At 36.5% G+C, this 26267-nt stretch overlaps 1 protein-coding gene across 2 annotated transcripts in view; it reads right to left on the reverse strand.

Annotated features, from left to right (window-relative positions):
- Positions 1 to 1116: 1116 nt before the first annotated feature.
- The window catches only part of RIT2 (Ras like without CAAX 2), a 410475-nt gene continuing 385324 nt past the window's right edge, over positions 1117 to 26267 (reverse strand). For both annotated transcript variants that reach the window (XM_057504143.1, XM_036885069.2), the window contains exon 5: positions 1117 to 2665. In XM_057504143.1, the coding sequence (XP_057360126.1) occupies positions 2438 to 2665 (228 nt within the window). In that variant the 3' untranslated portion in view covers positions 1117 to 2437. The remainder of the gene's footprint in view (positions 2666 to 26267) is intronic.

A 26267-nucleotide genomic window follows, 5' to 3' on the forward strand; every position in this document is an offset into this window, starting at 1 on the left:
ACATAGTGATCAGAAACAAGATCCTGGTATTTTGGTCTTATGCCGAAAGAGTGAACCAATAGCCCTTGGGCAGAAATGCTTAGGTTTTACTCTGGAACACTTCTTTCTAGTCCAGTCTTCTAGAAGCGACACTAGCTTAAAAGAATGCTTGATATTCTGCTGGCAATAACTATCTCAGATTCATGCAGCCCTCTCGATAGTAATTGACAGATCTCCTTCTTTTATAAAATGAAATGGTTGGACTTGCTAACTGTTCCCCAATCTAAACCTCACTAAAAATTTCTAAACTATGTAAATTATATATCAGAATTTGAGAAGTAAAAAGAAAGAGGAGTGAAAGAGAAATTAAATACAAAAGTTTAGAGCCAAAGGCAGAGGAGCTGGCAAAAATAAAATTTACAGATTTAGTTGTGTTAAGAAATACACCAAACACTTAGTATTCATAGATAAGATAGTCATCACATTTTTAAAGATATAGGCTCATCATATGAAACCAGGTGCCAAGTACTATCTTTCCTAGGTTGCATCTTCTAGCAAACAGGAGAATCTGATGGAATACAGTGTCTACAGAGTCTTCCTTCTAGGGGTCAGGGGCTACAGAAGGAAAATAACTGTATAAGAAGCAAGGAATGAACTGATCTATTTTTACCAAAACATACTATTAAACATCAAACCAAGGGAAGGAGGAAACAAAGACCAATTCTATGGCTATAAGAATCTTTCTATGTTTGTCATCTTCATATGTCTTCTTTTTCAAAAATATATTTTTTCCTCCCTGATCATGAATATGTAGAATGAATCATTTAGTGAATTTGATATTAGGGGCAATATAGGATGGGGAAAACTTACTAGTTTGTGTCTTACTCCATAGAAGATGAGAGTTAAGAAAAATCCTAAGGGACAGAGAGGCAGCATTGTCTTACAAACAATAATTGCATACTGAGTGCTTTGATCCTCCAGCCTATGAGCAGCAGCAGTGACATCTATGCGAGTTTGAGAAACTGGTGCCAAGCAGCAAAAGGACCTACAAATACAATATCTGAAAAGCTGAGATTTTAGTCCACCAGTTGAAAAATTATAATCTGTAAATTCTCTCCAGTTGTATCTATGCTACTTTGTAAAATGTGTCTTCTTATCCAGTAATCTATAATCCTGTTGTTCTTCAGCCAAGTGAGTCTTCCAACTAGATGTTAAACTACCTTGATTCATTCCTGCCTTTTCAGGGATTTAGCAAGTGCCAGGGGCATTGTGAATAAAAGACTAAGTGCATGTAAATTGGTAACTTTGCCCTTCATCCTCCCATTTCTCTAATTTATGCAAATATTTCTTCCAACCCATGAAAACTGGTGTGATAGATTCCATCTCATGTTTGGCTATCTATTCTTTACGGTTTTCCTTTTAACACTTGTCTATTGACAGTCAGAACTCTTTTTGTTTTTTTTTTTTCTGGTAGGGTGCTTTCTGAGCTTGAATTTGAATAAACCATTCATACAGTGGGATAAATGAATGAATGGACAATTTCATTTTAGAAGATGAGTCATTCATTGTAAAACAAAGAAAATGAGCCCTCTAACTGGTGGTGTTTGGTCAGAGTAGTAAGTAGGAAGACATAGGGCATTTTGGTAATGTAAGGAGAATGTAGGGTCTCTGGAGTCAACATGCTTTTTACCCTGCAGATGGTCCTAATGCAGGTGAATCAGTCCTCAGAGGGACTCTCCCAGAGAGGGAGAATTTAAATGTGGCCTTTTATGAGTATCTGAACGACCAAATTCATATTAGCCTCTCTCTTCCTGCTACAAAAGCTCTTTCTGCTTTGCCACAGCCCACTGAGTGCATTATGAGAGTTTCGCCAAAGCCTAACAGGGCAGTGCTCTGTAAATATGGGGATATTTTGTTTCAGATCTCCAATGACCCATAACCAGTTCCTATTATTAATAGTTCCACTAAGCTTCATCTTCAGCGCCACCACGTCTACACTTAAGGAAAGACTAGGCTGCAGAGTCCTGCTCTGAATTGTTTCCTGAGCTGCTTCATTATTTACTGAGTTTCCTGAAATGCAAACAGCCAAAGTCTTATCAGCAAAGGCAGATCCCCTGAGCCTTTTATCATTCTGTCTGCAATTTTGAATATTTCCTCTATAACCAGACAGCATACCAAATGAAGCTAGACTCTTTAAAGGGAAATGAGGCAATTGGAATGTCAATTTTATTTAGTAATATACTGTAAAAACTTAAACAGCATATCCAACTGATTGACAAAATCCATCCAACTGTTAAGGACAAAACAAAACTATCTCAAGAGGTACAGTTATGCAGATCCTGGTTTTAGCTATAGGTAGATATTTAAAGAGACAGACAGAATATTGAAGCTGATTGCAACTGCAGAACTGTCCAACTGAAAAAATTCAGAGAGAGAAAGGGAGTTAGAAGCAAGGATATCATGTCATATTTTCTCTCTTCTTCTTCAATGAGCCTTTTAACTTCTTCCACAGGCTGTCTTTTCTCTTCAGTTTCTTTTCCATCAAAGATGGCACAGACTCCTTCTTGCGAATTTCCCTCACTAAACCATGAAAGGCATCATCAATACAGAATCTGAGGGCTGCAGAGGTCTCAAAAAAAGCACAGGCATATTCTCGGGCCAGATTCAAGCCTTCTTCTGTGGAGACCTAAGGAAAAGTAAATGATATTAAAAAGTGAGCAAGAGAGAGATGTTTAAATAAAAGAGTATGTCCTCTACCAGGGCTGTGGGCTTGTTACATTAAAAAAAAAAACATAAAATAGAATTTGTTTTAGGGGAAAATTCCTAGAATTTCTGAACTTGAAGGATAAATGAGAAATCAGAATCTCTGAAAGGGCAAGTGATTCAAACTTACTGAGAGTGAACCTAGAAATCAGTTCTCTAGATTTCAAAAAAAAAGAAAAAATAACATAGCACAGCAGTCAAAAGTATGGCTTTAGACTAAAACTGTTTGGTTTCCAAGTTGCAGTACTCCTCTTTTTAGCTTTGCAAATTTAGGTTAAGTTTCTTAACCTTTGGACCTCAGTTTCTCATCTGTAACATAGGGTAACACCACCTACCTCAAAGACTCTTTGCTAGGGTTATATGAGACCATCTTTAAAAGGTGCATTGAATGTGCTGAACACACAGGTAGAAAATTCTGTAAGTATTGTTATTAATTATAGTACAGAGTTTTCAGTTAAAAATAAGTCAGGATGAAGTTGTCATGAAACTTTAAAAACAATCTTCGGACCAAACAAAACAAAAAGCAAAGTACCATCATTATGAAAAATCAGCTGAGCACTTCAGAGCATGCTTAGAGCTTTATGAGTCTTTTGGCACTTAGCTCGTGTTATTGCAATGCATCCTCTAGAGATTATGACTGAGGTTAGGAACTGTATACCTTATTTATCATCCCTTTTGTGTCTACCACAGTCCCTGGTGCCTAAATCATTATTAGAGGTATTAGAGAACATAAAAAGATGATTGATAAAAATACCTAAGCTGATTAAGTATTAAGATGTAAACACAAATGATGCACAAATATTTAAACAGTGGGTTATATGTCACTGTAGCTGGGTGTTAATAAGCCTATTCAAAATGTAGCATGCCCATTAAGCTCTGCTCCATTATTCACACTGGCTCTAAGAAAGCAGGATTAAAGTTGCCTTTACTCAATATTTCTGACTACCTTTTTGCCCATTGTGGTCTATGTATGTTCTTAAAGTTACTCACATGTTTATATGTTTACATGGTTACTTTTCCTGCCAAATGAAAGTAACAGTGAACTGGAGACTCCATCAGTCTGGAGCACTGAGTAACTATGATGAGTAGAGCTCTCAGTTCACCCGTGGTGGATATGTGGCATAACTAGAAAGAAACTTCTTTTAAACTGCTGACCTTTTGGAATTGTTTCTAACCAGAGCATAAATCCCATTTTCCTTACTGATACTCCATGCATCTTGTTACTAAATTGCTGAGCTGGCATATAAAAATAGGTCTATCTGATTCCAAAGCCAGGTCTTTTCTAGTCTGATAGGTTAACCTCACCAAGGGCTAATAAACACACATGAGTACACAGAATGTCTGAATACTCTTCAGGATTCCTGCTGGCAAACACACCAATCCTTTTTTGAGCTCACTTTTGTCTTGTAGTAACTGAAGAAATACAGCTAAAAGCAACCAACTAAAATCATTAACATTCTGTCTTACCAGTAATTGGACTAAGTCATTCATTTATTAAATAATTTGTCTGATTTCCAAGTAATCACAAGTGAGAATCTCACCAAACATTTTGACACTTAAATAGCATGTGTAGCCATTTGTTTTTCAGTCTCCTATAATAATTTTCCTACTCAGAAACCAATGATACACATTTTACATTTTTCTATGGCAACACTATATTTCTGAAGCCGTTTTCTAGATTAATCACCTTTCATTAGATTTTATGTACACAAAAACAGCCTCAAAATCTCTATGGCTTGCAAAAATATTTATTTCTTGTTCCCACTGCCCATTCACAGCTGAAGGGTAGACTACAGCAGCTTAGCTTCATGATGTTGGTTGAGTTCTTGTTTGTCCCTTCTCCTCTTATTCTGGGATACAGGCTGAAAGAGCACATCTTATCTGCAACATGTTTCCGTGACAGAGAGCAGGTAGGCAGAAGGCATGGATAACTGTAGCCATGTCTCAATGGTCAAAAGAGAAATGGAGAATCCTAAAGTCAATGAAGCAAGATGTATACAAAGCTCACAATGAAGATGGTCAGGATGGGGAAAAAATAATTGTGAAAAAGTGATAATAATAATAATAATAATAGAATCTTCCAAAATCAGTTATTTGTAAATTCAGTACACTTTCCAACTTAAAAAGACAAAGATTGCCCATATTTAGTAGATTCTTACATACTTTTGTGTTTTGCTTCTATTCAATAAAGTGCCCTATTTTTTTTTTTTATGTAAAACAAAGACAGATTTTGGACCATATTTTTCTTTAATTACTTATAATAATAATACCTTATATGTGAGGATATAGAAAGAATGAAATTTGAATGGAAATTAATACAAAAAGAAAGTTGATGTACTGAAATATCAGACAAAATAGTTAAGATATTTACTAGAAATAAAGGGAGGTTTTTTATAATGACAAAAATCCTTCAGGAAGACATACTTATAAATTTGTATGTACTAAATACCATAGCCTCAGTTTGTATGAAAGAAAAGTTGACAGAACTAAAATCCAAAATTGAGAGATTTTAACATGTCTCCCTTAGCAATTGAGAGAATAAATAGGCAAAAAGTAAGGATATAGAATGTTTGAACAAAACAACATAGTTGATCTAATTTGTATACATAAGATGTACCCAACAACTGAAATAGTTACATTCTCTTCAAATTAACCTGAAGCATTTATAAAAGTTGACTCCATGCTAAGCTTTAAAGCAAGTCTCAGAACATTGTAAAGAAACAAAGTCATAGTATATTCCTGAATAAATGGAACTAAGCTATGAATTAATTTAAAAAAAGAAGATAAGTAGGCAACCCCCAGATATTTTGGAGAAATATACTTCTAAATAGTTAATAGGTGAAAAAATATGTTACATGAAAATTAGGAAATATTTGGAACTCCATGATAATGAAAATACAACATATCACAACTTGTAGGATATCTTTGTTTAAAATGATGTATTTTACATGCAGATCTTAGAAAAATAGAAATACTCAAATTTAATGATCAAAGTAGCAACCTTGAAACGTTAACAACAAAAAAAAGCCCAGCAAATTAAACTCAGAGAAAGCTGAATGAAAGAAATAATACAGAGAGAAATAAGTTAAATAGGAAACAACCATGCAGTAGACTAAATCAGAGTTTTTTGGTAAAGATGTTAAATTGTTTTTTGGTTAAGAGCCCATGTGAGACAGATGAAAGGTGAAAATAAGAAGTTAAAAATAAATAATATCAGGAGTGACAAAGTGAACATTACTATAGATCCTACAAACACAAAAAAGAAAATTAGGGAATATTAGATTGGTGCCAATAAATGTGGCCTGTTCAATGAAGGACAAATTCCTACCAAAACAATATTTCCAAGGTTTACACAACCATAAGTAGAGAATCTGCATTATCCTATACCTTAGACAAGGAATTAAGTATGTAATAAGACCTTTCCATAATTAAATCTCTATGACCAAAAGCCTTTTTTGGGTATATGTACCAAAGAATGTGCACAAAAATGTTCATATCAGTAGTATCAGTAAAAGCAAAAACTAAACCAAAAAAATGCCAAAAGCAACATAAATATTAAGTGAATTTGATAAATAAACTGTGTATTGATACAGTGGAATATCATTCAAAGCAAATGAATAAAATACTATTATATACACCTCAGATAAATCTTAGAAATGTTGTAGTGGATAGTGAAAGAAACCAGATCTAAGAAACATTTTTAATTAACTTTTCATTTTGGTATTGTTTTAGGTTTACAGAAACATGGGAAAGATAGCACAGATAGTTCCTGTGTACCCCATATCCAGTTTTTGAAATTGAATCACAAAATTGAAATAGAATCTGATCATATTTTACAAACCAATACTATTTGTCATATTTTATTTTAGATTTCTAAGAGCAGATAACATTGTAGATTTATGTTTTTAGTGGGAAGGTTCAATAGCGTAAACATTACAAATCATCCCCAATGAATTTGTAATTTCAAGAAAAAATGCATTCATATCTTCAAATCTTTTGCATCATAGAAAATCATACGGAAATAGTGAAATTCATAAGAAATAATAAATGTAAAAATGGGAAGGAAATGTTTGAACTCTAGTAAGAAGAAGACAGGGAGAGGGACGATAACAATGATGCTGGATCTTTGTAAAGCTATAGCAGTTCAGGCAGTGAGATACTAGTTAAGCGAACCTAAAAAAAAAGATCAAAATATATATGACACCTTGAAATATTATTGGGGTGGCATTCCGAATCAGTGGGGGGAAATGAAAGTGCATTCAATTGTACTCTGACATCGAGTTATCATTTTGGATTATTTTTGATGTATGGAGATTATTTCTACCAGCATAGGAAGGTAACTAACTTGTGGGGAGAATAGGAAAAGGGATTGGAGTTAAGTCTTTAACTAAATCTATCTATTTTTTACACACAAAAAGTCTCTGTATACACACACAGATTTATGAAATGTTTCCTAATTTAAAAAATGTAAACATTAAAAATAAATAATTGGAAACATCAAAATTCAGTTAGAAGCCCATTTTAACGATCGATCTTAATCTGAGATAAAATTGGAAAACAAATGCCGTGCAAAGATGCTTACTGAAATCATCGACAGCAAAACAGCACCTTTAATAGATGATATGCCTGCATATTTTATTATTGTAGCAGATTGAAGTTTATTTAACTCTGTTGCTATTCATTACTTTAGTAACATAGGAATCATGAACCCTCTATTTCAAAGCATGAAATGTAGTTGCATATATTCTTGATTCATTATCAGAATATTAATTCCATGTTATTTAATTTAATAACTCAATAATCTTCACATCCATTATAATGAAATCTAAATGGAAATTAAACTTAGTATAATATTTTATCTTTTCTAATTATCTTTAAAAGGTCTCATTATATCAGTGACCTAACATTTTTATTTTTTAAGAAAATTATTAAAGTGAAGGCATAGTTTAAAAATAAATTTGTTTCAGTAAATTCCATCTCATACCAATATCGACAAACCATAAATGTGTCATCCCTACCTTTGACACTGGAATTGATATATTATAAATTCAATGAAAGAACTTGAGTTCAAACATGTAAGAAAAAATAACTTCAACAAATATTAATTTTTTGCAGATTCTGGGCTGTACGAGTAATAACTATAGTCAGTTTGAAAGCCATAAATATTTCAGCAATATCACTGGGAGTAAATTTTAGTCCATTAATGGTGTTCCAAATGGCTTAAAGCCATAGTAACATGACAAGACAACAGTTTCTATATTAGGGTTCAAAGCCAAGATAATTATATTCTTCTAATATACCTTATCTATTCAAATTTTAGGTAAAATTAAATATTTTACATCACAAATATTCATCCACATCATACAGTAACTGCTAAAGAAGCAGCACAATGTTAGAAAATAATTAAATTTTTCTATATCCAAAATGAGGAGTTTCAGGACCAGAACAGTTAAGCAAATGATTCCTGATCATGAACCTAGTTAAGTGAAGCAGCTATCAGGTTATACTTTCTTCCATCAAGTATGATTTCCAGTCTTTCTTGCTATTTTACATGGGGTCTTTCCAGTTCATTTTGCTAGTATTCCATGTATATGTCATATATATTTCATTGATTATTCTGATGTAAGTCTTTATAATTTGAGATGATTCTTAAATAGTAAACAAATGGCATAGAGTATTGCACATTGCATTTATATAAAAAATTTAAACACAGAAACAGGAAAAAATAACTATTGCAGAAAGATAATTTGCAAGGGGAGAGCAATTGATGGATATACCATATATCATATGCAGATACCAGAATATATTATATATTCCTTGCCCCTCAATGACAAAGACAAGGAGTTTGTGATTAAACATGCCACCTGGAGGCCTTAGACAGCATTGGCAGAAAAAGAGAGTAAAAAATGTCTCATACAATTAATAGAAAATTTCTGTAACCCACGGGAGCCATCTTTTTAATACATGTGACCTTTTTCACCGAGGAAGATCGCTGTGTAATATGCCAGGTACTCCCTGAAATGCCATTTCCCATCTGCCAGAGGAGGCATTAGAATGCAGCCACAGCTGCATGGGGGTTGATGCAGCCACTGGGCACAATGGCAAGCTGAGGCTGTTCTAGCCCAGCCCAGCTGCTCATGGGAAGCAGCAAGCATGCTGGTCAATTAGAGTTCCATTCCCAACAATCTGCTGACTTCAGGAGCTTCATTGCTCTTTACATCTTTTTATCTTTTACCAATGCTCAGTAAGAAATAAATTAAATTAAATTATTGGAAAGGTATTCAGGGTAATGGTGGTTGTCTAGTAAGCTATATAATTCTTACTAGCATAAAAGGAAACTTAGATACCATTCTGCTATAATTGCTAACCTTGAATGAGGAGAGATTGGCAGAAAGATGGGTCTGGCTCTCCCAGGAGAAGCTTTGCAAGCAAAATATCTTCATGGTTAAGCCTACCGGGCACTGTTAAAACATTTAGTGTACAGAAAAAAGTCTTTGGGGTTTGTTTCCTATTTTGTAATGTCTCCCATCTGTGTTTCACTTCATTCTTACCCATGAAGCTACTCATTTTCGTTATAGAGCCTAGTTCATCAAGGTAACAGGAATCATAGTTTCTGGAGATTCTGGGGACCAAAACACCTTGTTTGGTAACTTGAAAGAAAAGCTGCCCAATTGAGATTGTTCAGTTTTCACTTTGTCTAGTTGTGTGATTGGTTTGGGTCAGTTTTAACAAGATGAGTAGCCTTGCCAGTCTCTCCTTAACTAACTCCAGTGAAAATGCTCTTGATTTACTTCACCTAATTTATTTATTTACTAATATAGTCTGAGAGTTACTATGTTTTTTTGTACATGTCATCTTCCATTAAAGGTAAATGTGTAGATGGCGTCTTGAACTCTTTGCAGGAAAAACCAGCAAAGCACTAGTAAGAATGTCCCATCCTCAGCTGTAATCACGGACACATGCAGAACTCATTCTTGACAGAGCAAAGAATGGGCTTAAAGGGTGCCTCATCCCAGCGTGCTCCCTCTGGCCTCTTGTCTTCCTCTAATTCTCTTTTTTAATGAGTGAACCCCCAGTCTGTGTCCTAAGCAGAGGGTCAATTGGAGAAGAGATGTCAGTCTCTTTTCAGCAGGTCCCTCTAACTTTTAGGGGCGGCTGTGTTGGTGCCTCCTTCCCTGGTCTGGACAAGGAGGAGGGCATGCATCCCTCCACCCTTCTCTGGGGTAGGATTAGGGAGAAGCACTCCACACCTTGGCTTCAGGAACCTAGATTCCTGCCACCCTTCCACCCCAACTTCCCATGCCCTGAATTTTTCCTTTATAGACTGGGAAGGGGTGAGGATAGGAGTCAACAAAGCCATTCATGTTGCCCACTGGGCACTCTCTTTAAAATGTGGAGTACCTTTTTACACCCAGCGACCTGCAACTCCTCTGCACAAATATTTCCTTTTTTCTCCATCTAGTAAGCCTTCAATTTTTTTTTTTCCTACACATCCTCCAGACCTCTTCAAGTCTTCACAAACCTTCCCAGTTTATGGTGGTCAGGGTAGCTCTGCTTTGCTCTGCAGCTTATCACCCATGAGACACGTTTATGGAACTTATAATTTAGTTGGTTTGGCTCACCAACCAAAGTGCAGGATTGCCGAACAGAAACCATATTGTGCCTATTTTAATCATCATTGTGCTTAGCCACAAACTTTGAAGGTGGCAGAGGCTCATTACATACTTAATCTTGGTGATGGTGATAATGACATCCCATAGACAGACACTGGTGACCACAGAGTCCATTAGAATAAGTCCATCAAACTTCAGTTCCAGAAGGCGGGCTATTACTTCCAAATTTATTTATGCTATAGTGTGGTCTTTAGCAAGACATTTGACAAAGCCTTGCCACAGTGGGTAAGTATGTGGATTCTGGACCTGGTTATCTAAGCTCCACCTTCTGGCTATACCACGTCCTAGGCAAGAGCATGTGGGGAGCTGCTTAGCCTTTTAATGTTTCAATTTCTTCATCTTTAAAATCCTACCTCATAGAATTGTTAATAGGATTCAATGAGCTACTATTACGAAAAGCACTTAGCATAGTTCCTGGCATACTGTGTACACCCAATAAATACATATATTTTTTTCCCGAAAGTCTGAAAACATCAACAGATATTTTCAACTCCTTTAATCGCCTTTTGGCCTTGCTTACTTAGGTTTTCTTTTCTGCTTCTCACTGTGGCCTACAAACTCTATATGATGTGACCTCTATCCATGGCCCCAAGCCTGATACATGCGATTCTCCTCACTCATTACATCCAGCCATATACTCCCCCACATGCCCTCTGCAATCTTCTTTCCCCCAAGTATTTGTACATGTCGTTTCTTCTTCCTGGAATGTGCCCCTCCCAGTACTTTTCCTGGCTGCTTTTATCTCATCATTCCAGTCTCAGTTTATGAATTGCCTCCACTGAGACACCTCACCTAACTATTCTTTAGAAAATACTCTGCATATTGCCAGTAATTCTATCCAATTACTCTGCCTTATTTCTTTTCAGGCACTTAATTATTCTCTGAAGTCATCTCACTAATTGTTCATGTGCTTATTTTCTGTCTCCCTCCAGTACAATGTAAGCTTTGTTATTGCAGGAATTTTGTCAGTCTTATTCACTGCTGTTCCTGGTCCCCACCGTAGTGGCTGGCACTTAGTAGGTATACTCTGTATTTGTAGAATGACACTACTGGAGTGCTGGTTGTGGGAATACATCTTGGAGTTACAACACATAGAGGAGCTAGTTGTCGGTTAAGGCAATAGAAAAAAAGAAAGGAAATTTGAGGTTCTTGTGTTCAGTGCCATGACAGGAGCCAGCACAGGGCACTGTGGTGACATTTATAAGTAGTGCCAGCCCCTCCTTAATGGCTCTTGGCTTCCTGAGGGAGGGAGCCTTTGCAGGAGACCTGAGTGACAAGTAGGAACTACCTAGGTGGGTGGGAGGGGGCAGGAAGGAATCTCAGAGAGAGGAGGTCACACAGGCCTGACGCAGAAGTGATAATGGTGCTCTTGTACAATCATTAGTAGCTAACGTGGCTTAGACCAGAGCTTGGGCAAGGAAAGGGTGAATGAAGAGCACAATCAGAAGAAATTAGTGAGCTTAAATGCCTAATTTACTTAGATTCATAGGAAATGTTTGGAATCCATCATCTGAACAATAATTTTTACAAAAAAAAAAACACCTATTTTCTTGAGTGTCTACTCTGTGCAAGGAAATGTAAAAGGTTTTCTCTCTCCTGATGTTCTGGAGAGGTATTGATTGAGTGGAGAGAAAAGCAGGACATAATAAATGGTGTAGCCAGTCCTTCTGAGGCACAGGATGGTAATGGCTCTAAGGTAAAGGGTTTAGACTGCTTTGTGCAGGAGACATTTGAAGTCTCCAAGGCCTTGTGCTTTTCATCCAAGAAGCTCTGGTATGCTGCAGGGGAAAGGTTGCCATGGCAGCCAGTAGTTGCTATGAAAGCAAAAAAGGAAAGGTTAATGCTAAATATTTTGCTAACAGCAATATCTGGCATTTTCTTTAAATTTTTCTCCTAAGGACTTTACTTTTAAAATCTTGGTACAATTACAAATCAATATACTTAGATAGTATTTGAATATATATACCAGAATATATATGTATATGTATGTATGTGTGTTTGTGCCCAAGGATATCTTCATGTATTTGCACTAATAAGTCAGTGTGTGTATTTGATGTATATTAAATGAATGGTTCTCCTGAACCTTAAGAGAATTAGTTATCATGAATAGTTAAGTTTTCCAAGTGGCCAAAAATTTTACTCTTTAAGCACCCAAAAATAGTCAGTGGTTAATTTATTACATTAATAAATTTATATTAGGTAAAAATAGAAGGAACTTATGTATGTACTTGTGACACATATAACAATTATAATTAAGTAATAAATTGTACAACTGTATAATGTCTGCATCCCCTGCAGAATATGAGACGATGAGGGCAAGGAACATTGCTCCCAACACCTCAGTGTTTTGCACACTGCCCAGGCTCAGTAAACATCTTTCCGATCTCTTTGAATAGGTGGATGAGTAAATGGAAAGAAAGGTGACCAAGGAGGAACCAACCAATTACTACAGCAAAAACTCTCCATGAATTAACGGGAGAGTTCAAAAGCTAGAATCTTAAAGTTGCTGAAGGTTTTAGGTCTTTTCCATTAAAATTCATTCTAATCATCACAAATGCTTTATTGCACATACTCTATAGAACATGTACACTGAATAATCTCTAAGCAGAAATAAATGGCTGGTGCATTCATGATGCATTCTTGCATGGAGTCTAGATGTCCCAGTGGCAGATGACTGTGATCTAGATGAAAACCAGAGGTGTCAGGGTTCCTGCAAGCTCATGGTCAACCTACGTAGCCTTTTGGATTATATTTGGAAAAGGTATACCGTGGAAAGGAAGATGAGCCTGAATCACATAAATTTGATTTAAGTTCTAATTCTGGAATCTACAGGAGGCAAAAATGAACCAATAGCACTCCTAATTCTCTGGCCCTGTACACAGGGAGCTGGGCAGTTTCTGAAAAATGTATAAGCCTGTGCTTATTGGCATTACTGTAAATATAGTCAATCTTAGCAGAACCTTTTCAATTATTTTGCTTCCTATCCGTCAGCCCTCTCCTATTCCTCATTTGGTTCCTCAAATCTTCATTGCACTTCTCAGGTCTTTGATCCCAGCCTCATTTTCAGGTTATACTCTTGCTCTTACTTCACCTCAATGAGGAAATAAAAACATCCAAAAAGAATGACTTTAACATATGGGGTCTAACACCTAGAAGCTCATTAGATATTTTACTCTACAAAGATGAAGACAGGTTACTGATTCTGTTAAGTTCAGTACTTCCATCTGGGCTCTGAATCCTCTTTAACATCTACTTCAATCCTGTGCCATTAGTTCTCCCCTCACTGTCCCATATTTTCAGCCTTCCTTTCCAACAGTCCCCTTTCCCCCAGAAAAATATGCTTCAAGTCACCTATTTAAATAGTACAGTTCTAGCTATTTTCTTCCATTTCTCCTTCCATTCACCAGCAAATGTAGGTTATTCAGGAAAGTATAGGTTAAGTAGAAGAAGAATGGGGCTGAGGCTGGAAAATCTCAAAACAAAATGCATCATAGATTTGTGTGCTAACTTCTAATTAGCACATCATCATTCACAGCTGGATTGGGCCCCGCTCCTCATCCTTTCTCCTAAAATGTTTTCCAAAGGTATGAATATTCATTCTTGCTGCCAAACCCAAGAGATGCTTCCAATGATCTTTCACCATCTGCAACATTTGACAAATTCATGACTCCCTTCTTTAAATTTCTCCTTTGATCTGGTGACTTCCTTCTGATTTTTCTAACCTCTTTCCAAATGCTCTAAATATCCTGTCCAAATGTCCTGAAAATCCTACCATTCACTCACTTTTCTTGTAACTGTGTGCTCATGAATTCTGTCTTTGACTTTGTTTTTATTCCCATTTGACATTTGCTCCTTTATGTTCTTATCCAATCTATAGCTTTAGTCATTTTTAGAGTGCTTTTGAGTCCCCCATGTTGATGACTTCAATCTTCATCTCTCAGTTTAAGTCCAGAATCACACGTATAACTCTCTGCTGGGAAGTTCAGTAGTGTGATCAAATTAATTATTTTTCCTCCTAAATTGTTCCATCTTGGCAAATGATCCCAAACTCCCAGTAATCCAGGTGAAAAATCTTTGAAATCATTCTAGATTCCTCTATCTTCCACATTCTTAAATCAAAGTGCTAATCAAGCCATTTCATTTATATCCCCTTATTATTGTATGCTGACATCATCCCCCTCCATTTGCATGGCCAATGCCTTAATTCAGCGTCTCATTAATTTATCCCCTAAATAATTTTTCCACCTTCAAATCTGATCCCCTCAAATCCATCATTCATACCCCAGTCAGAAGATTTCCATAACATAGAGGCATATATGTAGCTCACTGATTTATTTCTGCAATTTCCCCATGACCAAAAATGCTGTAAGCACATAATAAGTGCTCAAAAAATAGTGATATTATTCCTACAGCTGTTAGTACAAGATCAAGTGAGGTTCACCTCTTACTTTGGATAAGTAACTCTGCCTCTCAAACCTCAATTTCCTCTTCCTTATAAAAATATCTCCTTCATAAGATTCTTATACATATTACAGTCGATTATATAGTAATATGATCAGTAATCTTCTAGTATGCAGAATGTACTTAATGCATACATACTTAGTAATAATTTCTAATGGAGGAGTCTGGGCCCTTAAAAAAATAAAAGGCATCAGACAGGCTACAAGAATATCCTCAGAGCAAAAGAATTCAGGATTGCAGTGGCCACCAGGGACATATTCAAACCATCAAGTCATTATGTATATCTTTTCCACTACATCTCTGTCAATGACTAGTTTCTATAAGCATACACTTATTGCATAATCCTCTCTAAAATGACCCTTTTTTGTTGAAGGTTCTTAAATTTTGTCAGAAGAGCATTTGCATTTTAGAAGTGAAATTGTTGCTATGCATCCTACATTCCAAATTCCTTCTTATATAAACTAAATAAACAAAACAGTTTAGAAATACCTAAATTTTGGAGAGTATATTTCTTCAAAGTTGAAGTTGGCACTATAACCCAGGCTGCTCTTTTACCAGCACATATGCCTCTTCACTTGAACACAGACTCTGGGGCTGAAGAGACTGTGCAAGGGGCAAGTGGAGCACACTGGAAGAAAACGTTCAGAGAAGAGACTTCTGAGGCAGTCAGGCTTGCATGGAGGTGGGGAGATGGAGATTAGAGATTGCTGCCATTTCCCCCTATTCAGAGAGCAGCCGAGGACCTCAGACATCTAGATCTGGAGCTTTCATTTTATTACATTCAGATTTATATTCTTTAAATTTATGTTCATTTAAATTTATTTTTTATTGAACTAAAGTGACATAATATAATAGCTTCAGGTGTACAACATAATGATTGGACATTTATGTACATTAGAAAATGCTCACTACCATAAGTGTAATTATGCCATGCCACCATGCCAAGTCATTACAATATTGTGGACTGTATTTCCAGTGCTATACCTTTCATCCCTGTGACTTATTTATTTTATAACTAAGTTTATACCTCTTAATACTTCACCTATTTTTTCCTATCCCTCCCACTCCCCTCTCTTCTGGCAACAGCCAGTTTGTTCTCTATTTATGAGCCTGCTTCTGTTTGTTGTTGTTGTTGTTGTTGTTCATTTGTTTTTTAGTGAAATTATATGATATTTGTCTTTCTCTGTCTGACTTGTTTCACTTAGCATAATACTCTCTAGGTCCATCCATGCTGTCATATATCACAATATCTCATTCTTTTTTGTGGCTGAATAATATTCTGTTGTGTGTGTGGATAATCATTCATCTGCTGATGGATAGTTAGGTTGCTTTCATATCTTGGCTATTGTAAATAAAGCAGTGATGAATATAGGGGTGTGTATAACTTTTTAAATTAGTGTTTTCATTTTCTTCAGGTAAATACCCAGAAGTGGAATTACTGTATCTTATGACATTTCTATGTTTTGAGGAACTTCCATACTGTTTTCTATAGTGACTGCACCAGTTTGCATTCCCACAAACAATAGTCCACATTCTCACCAACAGTTGTTATTCTTGTCTTCTTTATATTAGCCATTCTGACTGGTGTGAGGTGACATCCTGTTGTGGTTTTGACTTGCATTTCCGTGATTATTAATGATGTTGAGCATCTTTTCATGCATCTGTTGGCCATCTCTATGTCTTACTTGGAAAAATGTCTATTCAGTTCCTCTGCTTATTTTTAATCAAATTATTTGTTTCTTTGGTGTTGAGTCTTGTGAGTTATTTTTATATTTTGGATATCAACTCCTGATTGGATGTATCATTTATGAATATATTATCCTGTTCAGTAAGTTGCCCTTTCATTTTATTAATTTCCTTTGCTGTGAAGAAACTTTTTAGTTTGATATAGTCCTACTTGTTTATTTTTGCTTTTGTTTCTCCTGCCTGGGGATATAGATCCAGAATTGCAAAGGCCAATGTCCCAGAGTTTACTGCCTATGTGTATTTTCAGGGGTTTTATGGTTTTAGGTGACATTTACGTCTTTGATCCATTTTGAGTTTATTTTTGTGTATGGTGTAAGGAAGTGGTCCAGTTTCATTGTTTTGAATGTAACTGTCCTGTTTTCCCAAGTTATTGAAGAGGCTGTCCTTTTCCCAATTGTATATTCTTGCTTCCTTTATGAGCTTGCCATACTGTTCCATTTATCTATGTGTCTAATTTTTGTGCCACTGTTTATTTACCATAGCTTTGTAGTAAAGCTTGAAATCAGGGAATGAGATACCTCTAACTTTGTTCTTCTTTCTTAATATTGCTTTGGCCATTCAGGGTTGTTTGTTGCACCATACAAATTTTAGAATTATCTGTTCTAGTTCTATAAAAAAGGTGCAGTTGGTCTTTTGATAGGGATTGCATTGAATATGAAGATTGTTTTGGGTCATATGGACATTGTAACAATATTAATTCTTCCAATACATGAGCATATTTTTCCACTTACTATCAATTTCCTTCATCAATGTCTTATAATGTTCAGAGTACAGGTCTTTCACCTCTTTGGTTAAATTTACTCCTTGGTGTTTTATTCTTTTTGGTGCAATTATAAATGGGATTATTTTCTTAATTTCTTTGTGCCAGTTTGTTGTTAGTGTATAGAAATACAACAGATTTCTGTATGTTGATTATGCGTTCTGAACTTTACTGAAGTCATTTATTGGTTTTAATAGTTTTTTGGTGGCATCTTTAGAGTTTTCTATATACAGTATCATGTCATCTGCAAATTGTGACCTTTTTATTTCTTCCTTACCAATTTGAATGCCTTTATTTATTTATTTTTGTCTGATTGCTGTGGCTAGGACTTCCAATACTATGTTTAATAAGAGTGGTGAGAGTGGGCTTCCTTGTCTAGTTCTTGATCTAGAGGAAAAGCTTTCAGCTTTTTGCCGTGAGTATAATGTTTCTCATGGGTTTGTCACATATGTCCTTTGTAATGTTGAGAGTTTTTATCATGAATGGATGTTGAGTTATGTCAAACTCTTTATCTATTTGTTAACTGTGGTATATTACATTGATATGTGGATTTTAAAACATTCTTGCACCCCTGGAATGAATGATTCTTTTGAAGTATTTTTAAATTCAGTTTGTTAATATTTTGTTGAGGATTTTTGCCTCTATTTCATCAGGGATATTGGTCTGTAATTTTCTCTCATTTTTTGTAGTGTCTCTCTGGGTTTAACATCAACATAATGCAGGCCTTGTAGAATGAGTTTGAAAGCATTCCTTCCTCTTCTATTTTTTGAAATAGTTTGAGAAAGATAGGTATTAACTCTTCTTTAAATATTTAGTAGACTTCACCTGTGGAACCATCTGGTATGGACTTTTGCTTGTTGGGAGTTTTTTAATTAATTCAATTTTGTTGCTAATAATAGGTCTGTTCATATTTTCTATTCCTGATTCAGTTTTGGAAGATTGCATATTTCTAGGGATTTATCCATTTCTTCTGGATTCCTCAAATTTGTTGGCATGTAATTTTTCCTAGAATTCTCTCATAATCCTTTCAGCTTCTGTGATGTCAGCCATAATTTCTCTTTCATTTCTGATTTAGTTGAATCATTTTTTTCTTGAGGAGTCTGGCTAAAGGTTTTTCTATTTTGTTTGTCTTTTTGAAGAGCTAGTTGTTAGTTTTATTGATTTTTCTATTGTTTTCTTAGTCTCTATTTCTACTATTATCTTTATATGTCCCTCCTTCTACTAACTTTGGGCCTTGTTCTTTTTCTAGTTCCTTTAGGTGTATGGTTAGATTGTTCTTATTTCTTAAGGTAGGCCTGTATTGCTATAAACCTCCGTCTAAGAACTGCTTTTTCTGCATACCATTTTTTAGTTTTCTCTTTGATTTCTACTTCCATATATTGTTGTGATCAGAAAATATGCTTAATACAATTTCAACTGTCTTAAATTTATTGAGTCTTGTTTTATGGTCTAGCATTATGTATACTGGAAAATGTCCCATGTGCACTTGAAAAATGTATATTCAACTGATTCTTGATGAAATGTTCTGTGTATATTTGTGAAGTCTTATCAGGTCTAATGTGTCATTCAATGCCAGGTTCCTTATTCATTTTTCTGTCTGGATGATCTATCCATTGATGTAAGTGGGGTGTTAAATCCCCTACTATTGTTACTGTCAGTCTCCTTTTATGTCTTTTAATATTTGCTTTATATACTTATGTGCTCATATATTGAGTGTATAGCTATCTATACTTGTTATTATATCCTCTTGTCCAGTTGATCCCTTTATCATTATGTAATTGCCTCAAGTATTTCTACTCCAGCTTTTTAAAGTTTCCATTTGTATGGAGTGTCTTTTACCATCCCTTCACTTTCAGCCTATGTGAATTTAGGTCTAAAGTGAGTCTCTTATAGGCAGCACATAGATGTGTCTTCTTTTTAATCCATTTAAATCCATTTATAGCATTTATAATTATTGATAGGTATGTACTTATTGCCATTTTGTTAAATGTTTTTTGGTTGTTTTGGTAATTCTCCTCTTGCTCTCTTCTGATGTAATGCTTTATTTAGTGTTATGCTTGGATTCCTTTCTCTTTGTTTTTTTGTGTTACCTGTTAGAGGTTTTTGGTTTGTAGTTACCATGAGATTCATATATAGCATCCTATATATACAGCAGTCTATATTAGGTTGATGGTCATTTGAGTTTAGTGTTTTTAGAATATGTTCAGCTTTTTATTATCTCCCCTCCATGTTTAATATATATGATGTCATAATTTATATCTTTTTATTTTGTGTATGCAACTGACTTTACTATTTTTGTCTTTCGAACTTCATAATAGCTTTATTGTTGATTGGTCTGCTACCTTTACCAAATTGTTTTTTTTTTAAGCCGGTGAACTTTTTTTCCCCTCTCCTAATTTTCTTCTAATTGGGGCCCCATTTTATCCACTTAAATCCCTTTAACATTTCTTATAAGGCTGATTTAGTGGTGATGAAATCCTTTAACTTTTGTTTGTCTGACAAACTCTTTCTTTCTCCTTCAGTTCTGAATGGGAACTTTGCCAGTATTCTTGGTTGTAGGTTTTTTCTTCCCAGCACTCTGAATATATCATGCCACTCCTTTCTGGCCTATAAAGTTTCTGCTGAAAAAATCAGCTGATTACTTTATGGGATTTCCCTTGTATGTAACTGTGCTTTTCTCTTGCTTATTTTAAGAGTCTCTTTATCTTCAATCTTTGCTATTTCAATCACTATGTGTCTTGGTGTAAAACTCATGTTGTTTGGGGCTCTCAGTGCTTCCTGGACCTTCATGTCTGTTTCCTTCCCCAAGTTAGGCAATTTTCAGCTATTATTTCTTCATATAGGTTTTCTGCCCTTTTCTCTCTTTCCTCTGTCTGGGTCTCCTATTATGCCAATGTTGCTGTGTTTGAAGTGCTGCAAAAATCTCTTAGCACCTTCTCATTTAAAATTATTTTTCTTTCTGCTGTTCAGCTTGGTTGCTTTCCACTACCCTATCTTCCAGTTAGCTGATCTATTCTGCATTCCCTAATCTTCTGTTGATTCCTTCTAGTGTATTTTTCATTTCAGTGACTGTATTCTTCAGTTCTCCTGGTTCTTTTATGTATTCTTTTTGTTGAAGTCTTCCCTGAAGTCATCCACTCTTCTCTTCAGTCCAGTAAGAAACTTTATGACCATTATATTAAATTCTTTATCAGGTAGACTGCTTATTTCCATTTTGTATAGCAATTTTCTAGTGTTTTGTTCTTTCATTTGGAAAATTTTCCTCTGCCACCTCATGTTGTTTGGCTCTCTGTGTTTGTGTTATGTAGGTCAGCTATACTTCCTGGTTTTTATGTAGTAGGGGTCCTGTAGTGCCCAGAAGTGTAATACTCCCTTATCAACAAAACTAGGCACTCCAGGGGTGTCCCTGTGTGAGCTGTGTGAACCCCCCTATTATGGCTGAGCCATGATTGCTGAAAACAGGCTGGAGGGCAAGGCCTGCCCTCTGCTGGGCTATCAGCAATGACTGGAATGGCTACTGTGGCTGCACTCATTTGCAAGGCTCACTCCAGGTATAGCTTGCTGAAAGACTCAGCACAGTCCCTGCTGTGCACTGGTAGGCAGGGCCAGTCTGTCTTCCAGTGATGGATGAGGGGACTACTTATAACTGGTGGATGGGGCACCTGCCAGTGAGGAGCATTGGGAAGGGCAGGTCCACATGGGAGTGCTGGGGGAGAGCAAGTGGTGTTGGTATGAAGATGGGGAGTGTCAGAACAGGCTCCCACATGCATCTGGCCAGCAAGGCTGAGGGATACCACCAGAAATGGCATCTGCCAGTCCCTCCATCCCTGGAGAAACCTCCCTCAGAGCCCTACCCCTCTAGCACATGTCGTGAATTTAATGAATAAATTTCCTTTCAAACTGCTGTTTCTGTGTTTGAGTCTCAGGTCAATTGGCACAGCATGCCAGCCCTCTAAGAGCAGAGACTTGGCTTTCCAGCCCTCTGGCTCTCCTGGAGTTAAGCCCCACTGAATTTTTTTTTTTTTTTAATAATTATTTTTTTATTGAAGGGTAGTTGACGCACAGTATTACATTACATTAGTTTCAAGTGTACAACACAGTGGTAGAACATTTATATACATAATTCGAGGTTCCAGCTATCACCCTACCAAGCTGTTACATTATCTTGACTATATTCCTTATGCTATACATTACATCCCGGTTACTTATTTATTTTACCATTGGAAGTCTGTCCTTTTTTTTTTTTTTTTTTTTTTTTGTGAGGGCATCTCTCATATTTATTGATCAAATGATTGTTAACGACAATAAAATTCTGTATAGTGGAGTCAATGCTCAATGCACAATCATTAATCCACCCCAAGCCTAATTTTCGTCAGTCTCCAATCTTCTGAGGCATAACAAACAAGTTCTTACATGGAGAACAAATTCTTACATAATGAATAAGTTACATAGTGAACAGTACAAGGGCAGTCATCACAGAAACTTTCAGTTTTGCTCATGCATTATGAACTCTAAACAGTCAGTTCAAATATGAATACTCATTTGGTTTTTATACTTGATTTATGTGTGGATACTACATTTCTCTCTTTATTATTATTATTTTTAATAAAATGCTGAAGTGGTAGGTAGATACAAGATAAAGGTAGAAAACATAGTTTAGTGTTGTAAGAGAGCAAATGTAGATGATCAGGTGTGTGCCTGTAGACTATGTGTTAATCCAAGCTAGACCAGGGCAATAAAACATCCACGTATGCAGAAGATTTCTCTCAGAACAGGGGGGGTGAGGTTCTAAGCCTCACCTCTGTTGATCCCCAATTTCTCACCTGATGGCCCCCCTGCGACTGTGCCTGTCTTAGGTTGCTCCTCCCTTGAGGAATCTTACCCGTCTCTGGCTAACCAGTCATCTTCCGGGGCCATACAGGGAAATGTGAAGTTGGTAAGTGAGAGAGAAGTCTTATTGTTTGAAAAGGATAGCTTTTTACATCTTTGCATATTTATGCCCTGTGGCTTCTATGCCCAGCATTTGTCTTGAGGTATCTTTACCACTTGGAAGAATTATGATACTCGATAAATTTGATACGAGGCACGAATTCTATTTAAGGGTTGTAATTAGGAAGGAAGAAGAAAGGCTATAGAAGTAGCAGGCGGAAGAAAACATGGGAAGATTGATTATTTCTTTGGCATATCTTCTTGTAGAGTACTTCAGCATGAATAGGTTTTAAGCTACTACTTAAATTGCGCACACACATTAACATAATAGGAGTATAGTTACATAACCAAAGCATATCTGTAATTACCAGCCATCTCCAGTGAAACCAAGAAAACCAGTTAGGCACCTTAGGCATTTGTGAAAACTTATCTATGACATGGTGGATATTGTCCAACTGAACTTGAACAGTCTGAGAGAAATCAGACAAATTAAAACAACCCATTCCTGGGGACTATTCACATGCCATATGTTCTTTTAACAGTAAATAGTCTGTAGTTGTAAGACTTTGGAGCGCTACAATTTGCACTTCTCCAAATTCTTGGTTGAGTTCCAACAGTATAGATCCAGTCAAATTTGTTGTTTTACTGTATGCACAGGCCAGTTTAGATATCTCCTTCCTCATTCCCATGGCAAGTCCAGGAACGGGTGGGATGAGTGCATCTACAGCTGTAGCAGTGCGTGGGTCTTTGTTGGGGTTTTTTGATGATCATCTTCTGGCATGAGTCTTCCAGAGAGTGCTGATGTTGGAAGTTCTTTTTCATATCGTATCTTAGTTCATTTTTGGGGTAGCCCAATTAGGCTTTGATCCTCTGTATAAACACAAACAGACCCTTTGCCTACACTTTTATATGCCCTTTATACCCTTGTGTAGAACTCGTTGGAGGTTACCACACAGGAACTGCCCTTTTTTTTTTTTTTCTTTGTTTTTGGCATCACTAATCTACACTTACATGACGAATATTATGCTTACTAGGCTCTCCCCTATACCAGGTCTCCCCTATAAACCCCTTTACAGTCATTGTCCATCAGCATAGCAAAATGTTTAGAATCACTACTTGCCTTCTCTGTGTTGTACAGCCCTCCCTTTTCTCCTACCCCCCCTTGCATGTTAATCTTAATACCCCCCTACTTTTCCCCCCCTTATTCCTCCCTACCCACCCATCCTCCCCAGTCCCTTTCCCTTTGGTACCTGTTAGTCCATTCTTGAGTTCTGTGATTCTGCTGCTGTTTTGTTCCTTCAGTTTTTCCTTTGTTCTTATATTCCACAGATAAGTGAAATCATTTGGTATTTCTCTTTCTCCGCTTAGCTTGTTTCACTGAGCATAATACCCTCCAGCTCCATCCATGTTGCTGCAAATGATTGGATTTGCCCTTTTCTTATGGCTGAGTAGTATTCCATTGTGTATATGTACCACCTCTTCTTTATCCATTCATCTATTGATGGACATTTAGGTTGCTTCCAATTCTTGGCTATTGTAAATAGTGCTGCAATAAACATAGGGGTGTATCTGTCTTTCTCAAACTTGATTGATGCATTCTTAGGGTAAATTCCTAGGAGTGGAATTCCTGGGTCAAATGGTAAGTCTGTTTTGAGCATTTTGATGTACCTCCATACTGCTTTCCACAATGGTTGAACTAACTTACATTCCCACCAGCAGTGTAGGAGGGTTCCCCTTTCTCCACAGCCTCGCCAACATTTGTTGTTGTTTGTCTTTTGGATGGCAGCCATCCTTACTGGTGTGAGGTGATACCTCATTGTAGTTTTAATTTGCATTTCTCTGATAATTAGCGATGTGGAGCATCTTTTCATGTGTCTGTTGGCCATCTGTATTTCTTTTTTGGAGAACTGTGTGTTCAGTTCCTCTGCCCATTTTTTAATTGGGTTATTTGTTTTTTGTTTGTTGAGGCGTGTGAGCTCCTTATATATTCTGGACGTCAAGCCTTTATCGGATGTGTCATTTTCAAATATATTCTCCCATACTGTAGGGATCCTTCTTGTTCTATTGATGGTGTCTTTTGCTGTACAGAAGCTTTTCAGCTTAATATAGTCCCACGTACTCATTTTTGCTGTTGTTTTCCTTGCCCGGGGAGATATGTTCAAGAAGAGGTCACTCATGTTTATGTCTAAGAGGTTTTTGCCTATGTTTTCTTCCAAGAGTTTAATGGTTTCATGGCTTACATTCAGGTCTTTGATCCATTTTGAGTTTACTTTTGTATATGGGGTTAGACAATGGTCCAGTTTCATTCTCCTACATGTAGCTGTCCAGTTTTGCCAGCACCACCTGTTGAAGAGACTGTCATTTCGCCATTGTATGTCCATGGCTCCTTTATCAAATATTAATTGACCATATATGTCTGGGTTAATGTCTGGATTCTCTAGTCTGTTCCATTGGTCTGTGGCTCTGCTCTTGTGCCAGTACCAAATTGTCTTGATTACTATGGCTTTATAGTAGAGCTTGAGTTGGGGAGTGAGATCCCCCCTACTTTATTCTTCTTTCTCAGGATTGCTTTGGCTATTCGGGGTCTTTTGTGTTTCCATATGAATTTTTGAATTATTTGTTCCAGTTCATTGAAGAATGTTGCTGGTAGTTTCATAGGGATTGCATCAAATCTGTATATTGCTTTGGGCAGGATGGCCATTTTGACGATATTATTCTTCCTAGCCACGAGCATGGGATGAGTTTCCATCTGTTAGTGTCCCCTTTAATTTCTTTTAAGAGTGACTTGTAGTTTTCAGAGTATAAGTCTTTCACTTCTTTGGTTAGGTTTATTCCTAGGTATTTTATTTTTTTTGATGCAATTGTGAATGGAGTTGTTTTCCTGATTTCTCTTTCTGTTGGTTCATTGTTAGTATACAGGAAAGCCACAGATTTCTGTGTGTTGATTTTGTATCCTGCAACTTTGCTGTATTCCGATATCAGTTCTAGTAGTTTTGGGGTGGAGTCTTTAGGGTTTTTTATGTACAGTATCATGTCATCTGCAAATAGTGACAGTTTAACTTCTTCTTTACCAATCTGGATTCCCTGTATTTCTTTGTTTTGTCTGATTGCCGTGGCTAGGACCTCCAGTACTATGTTAAATAACAGTGGAGAGAGTGGGCATCCCTGTCTAGTTCCTGATCTCAGAGGAAATGCTTTCAGCTTCTCGCTGTTCAATATAATGTTGGCTGTGGGTTTATCATAGATGGCCTTTATTATGTTGAGGTACTTGCCCTCTATTCCCATTTTGCTGAGAGTTTTTAACATGAATGGATGTTGAACTTTGTCAAATGCTTTTTCAGCATCTATGGAGATGATCATGTGGTTTTTGTCTTTCTTTTTGTTGATGTGGTGGATGATGTTGATGGACTTTTGAATGTTGTACCATCCTTGCATCCCTCGGATGAATCCCACTTGGTCATGGTGTATGATCCTTTTGATGTATTTTTGAATTCGGTTTGCTAATATTTTGTTGAGTATTTTTGCATCTACGTTCATCAGGGATATTGGTCTGTAGTTTTCTTTTTTGGTGGGGTCTTTGCCTGGTTTTGGTATTAGGGTGATGCTGGCTTCATAGAATGAGTTTGGGAGTATCCCCTCCTCCTCTATTTTTTGGAAAACTCTAAGGAGAATGGGTATTATGTCTTCCCTGTATGTCTGATAAAATTCCGAGGTAAATCCATCTGGCCCGGGGGTTTTGTTCTTTGGTAGTTTTTTGATTACCGCTTCAATTTCTTTGCTGGTAATTGGTCTGTTTAGATTTTCTGTTTCTTCCTGGGTCAATCTTGGAAGGTTATATTTTTCTAGGAAGTTGTCCATTTCTCCTAGGTTTCCCAGCTTGTTAGCATATAGGTTTTCATAGTATTCTCCAATAATTCTTTGCATTTCTGTGGGGTCCGTTGTGATTTTTCCTTTCT

This window comes from Manis pentadactyla, chromosome 6 (genome assembly GCF_030020395.1).
Source record: "Manis pentadactyla isolate mManPen7 chromosome 6, mManPen7.hap1, whole genome shotgun sequence".
Lineage (NCBI taxonomy): Eukaryota > Metazoa > Chordata > Mammalia > Pholidota > Manidae > Manis > Manis pentadactyla.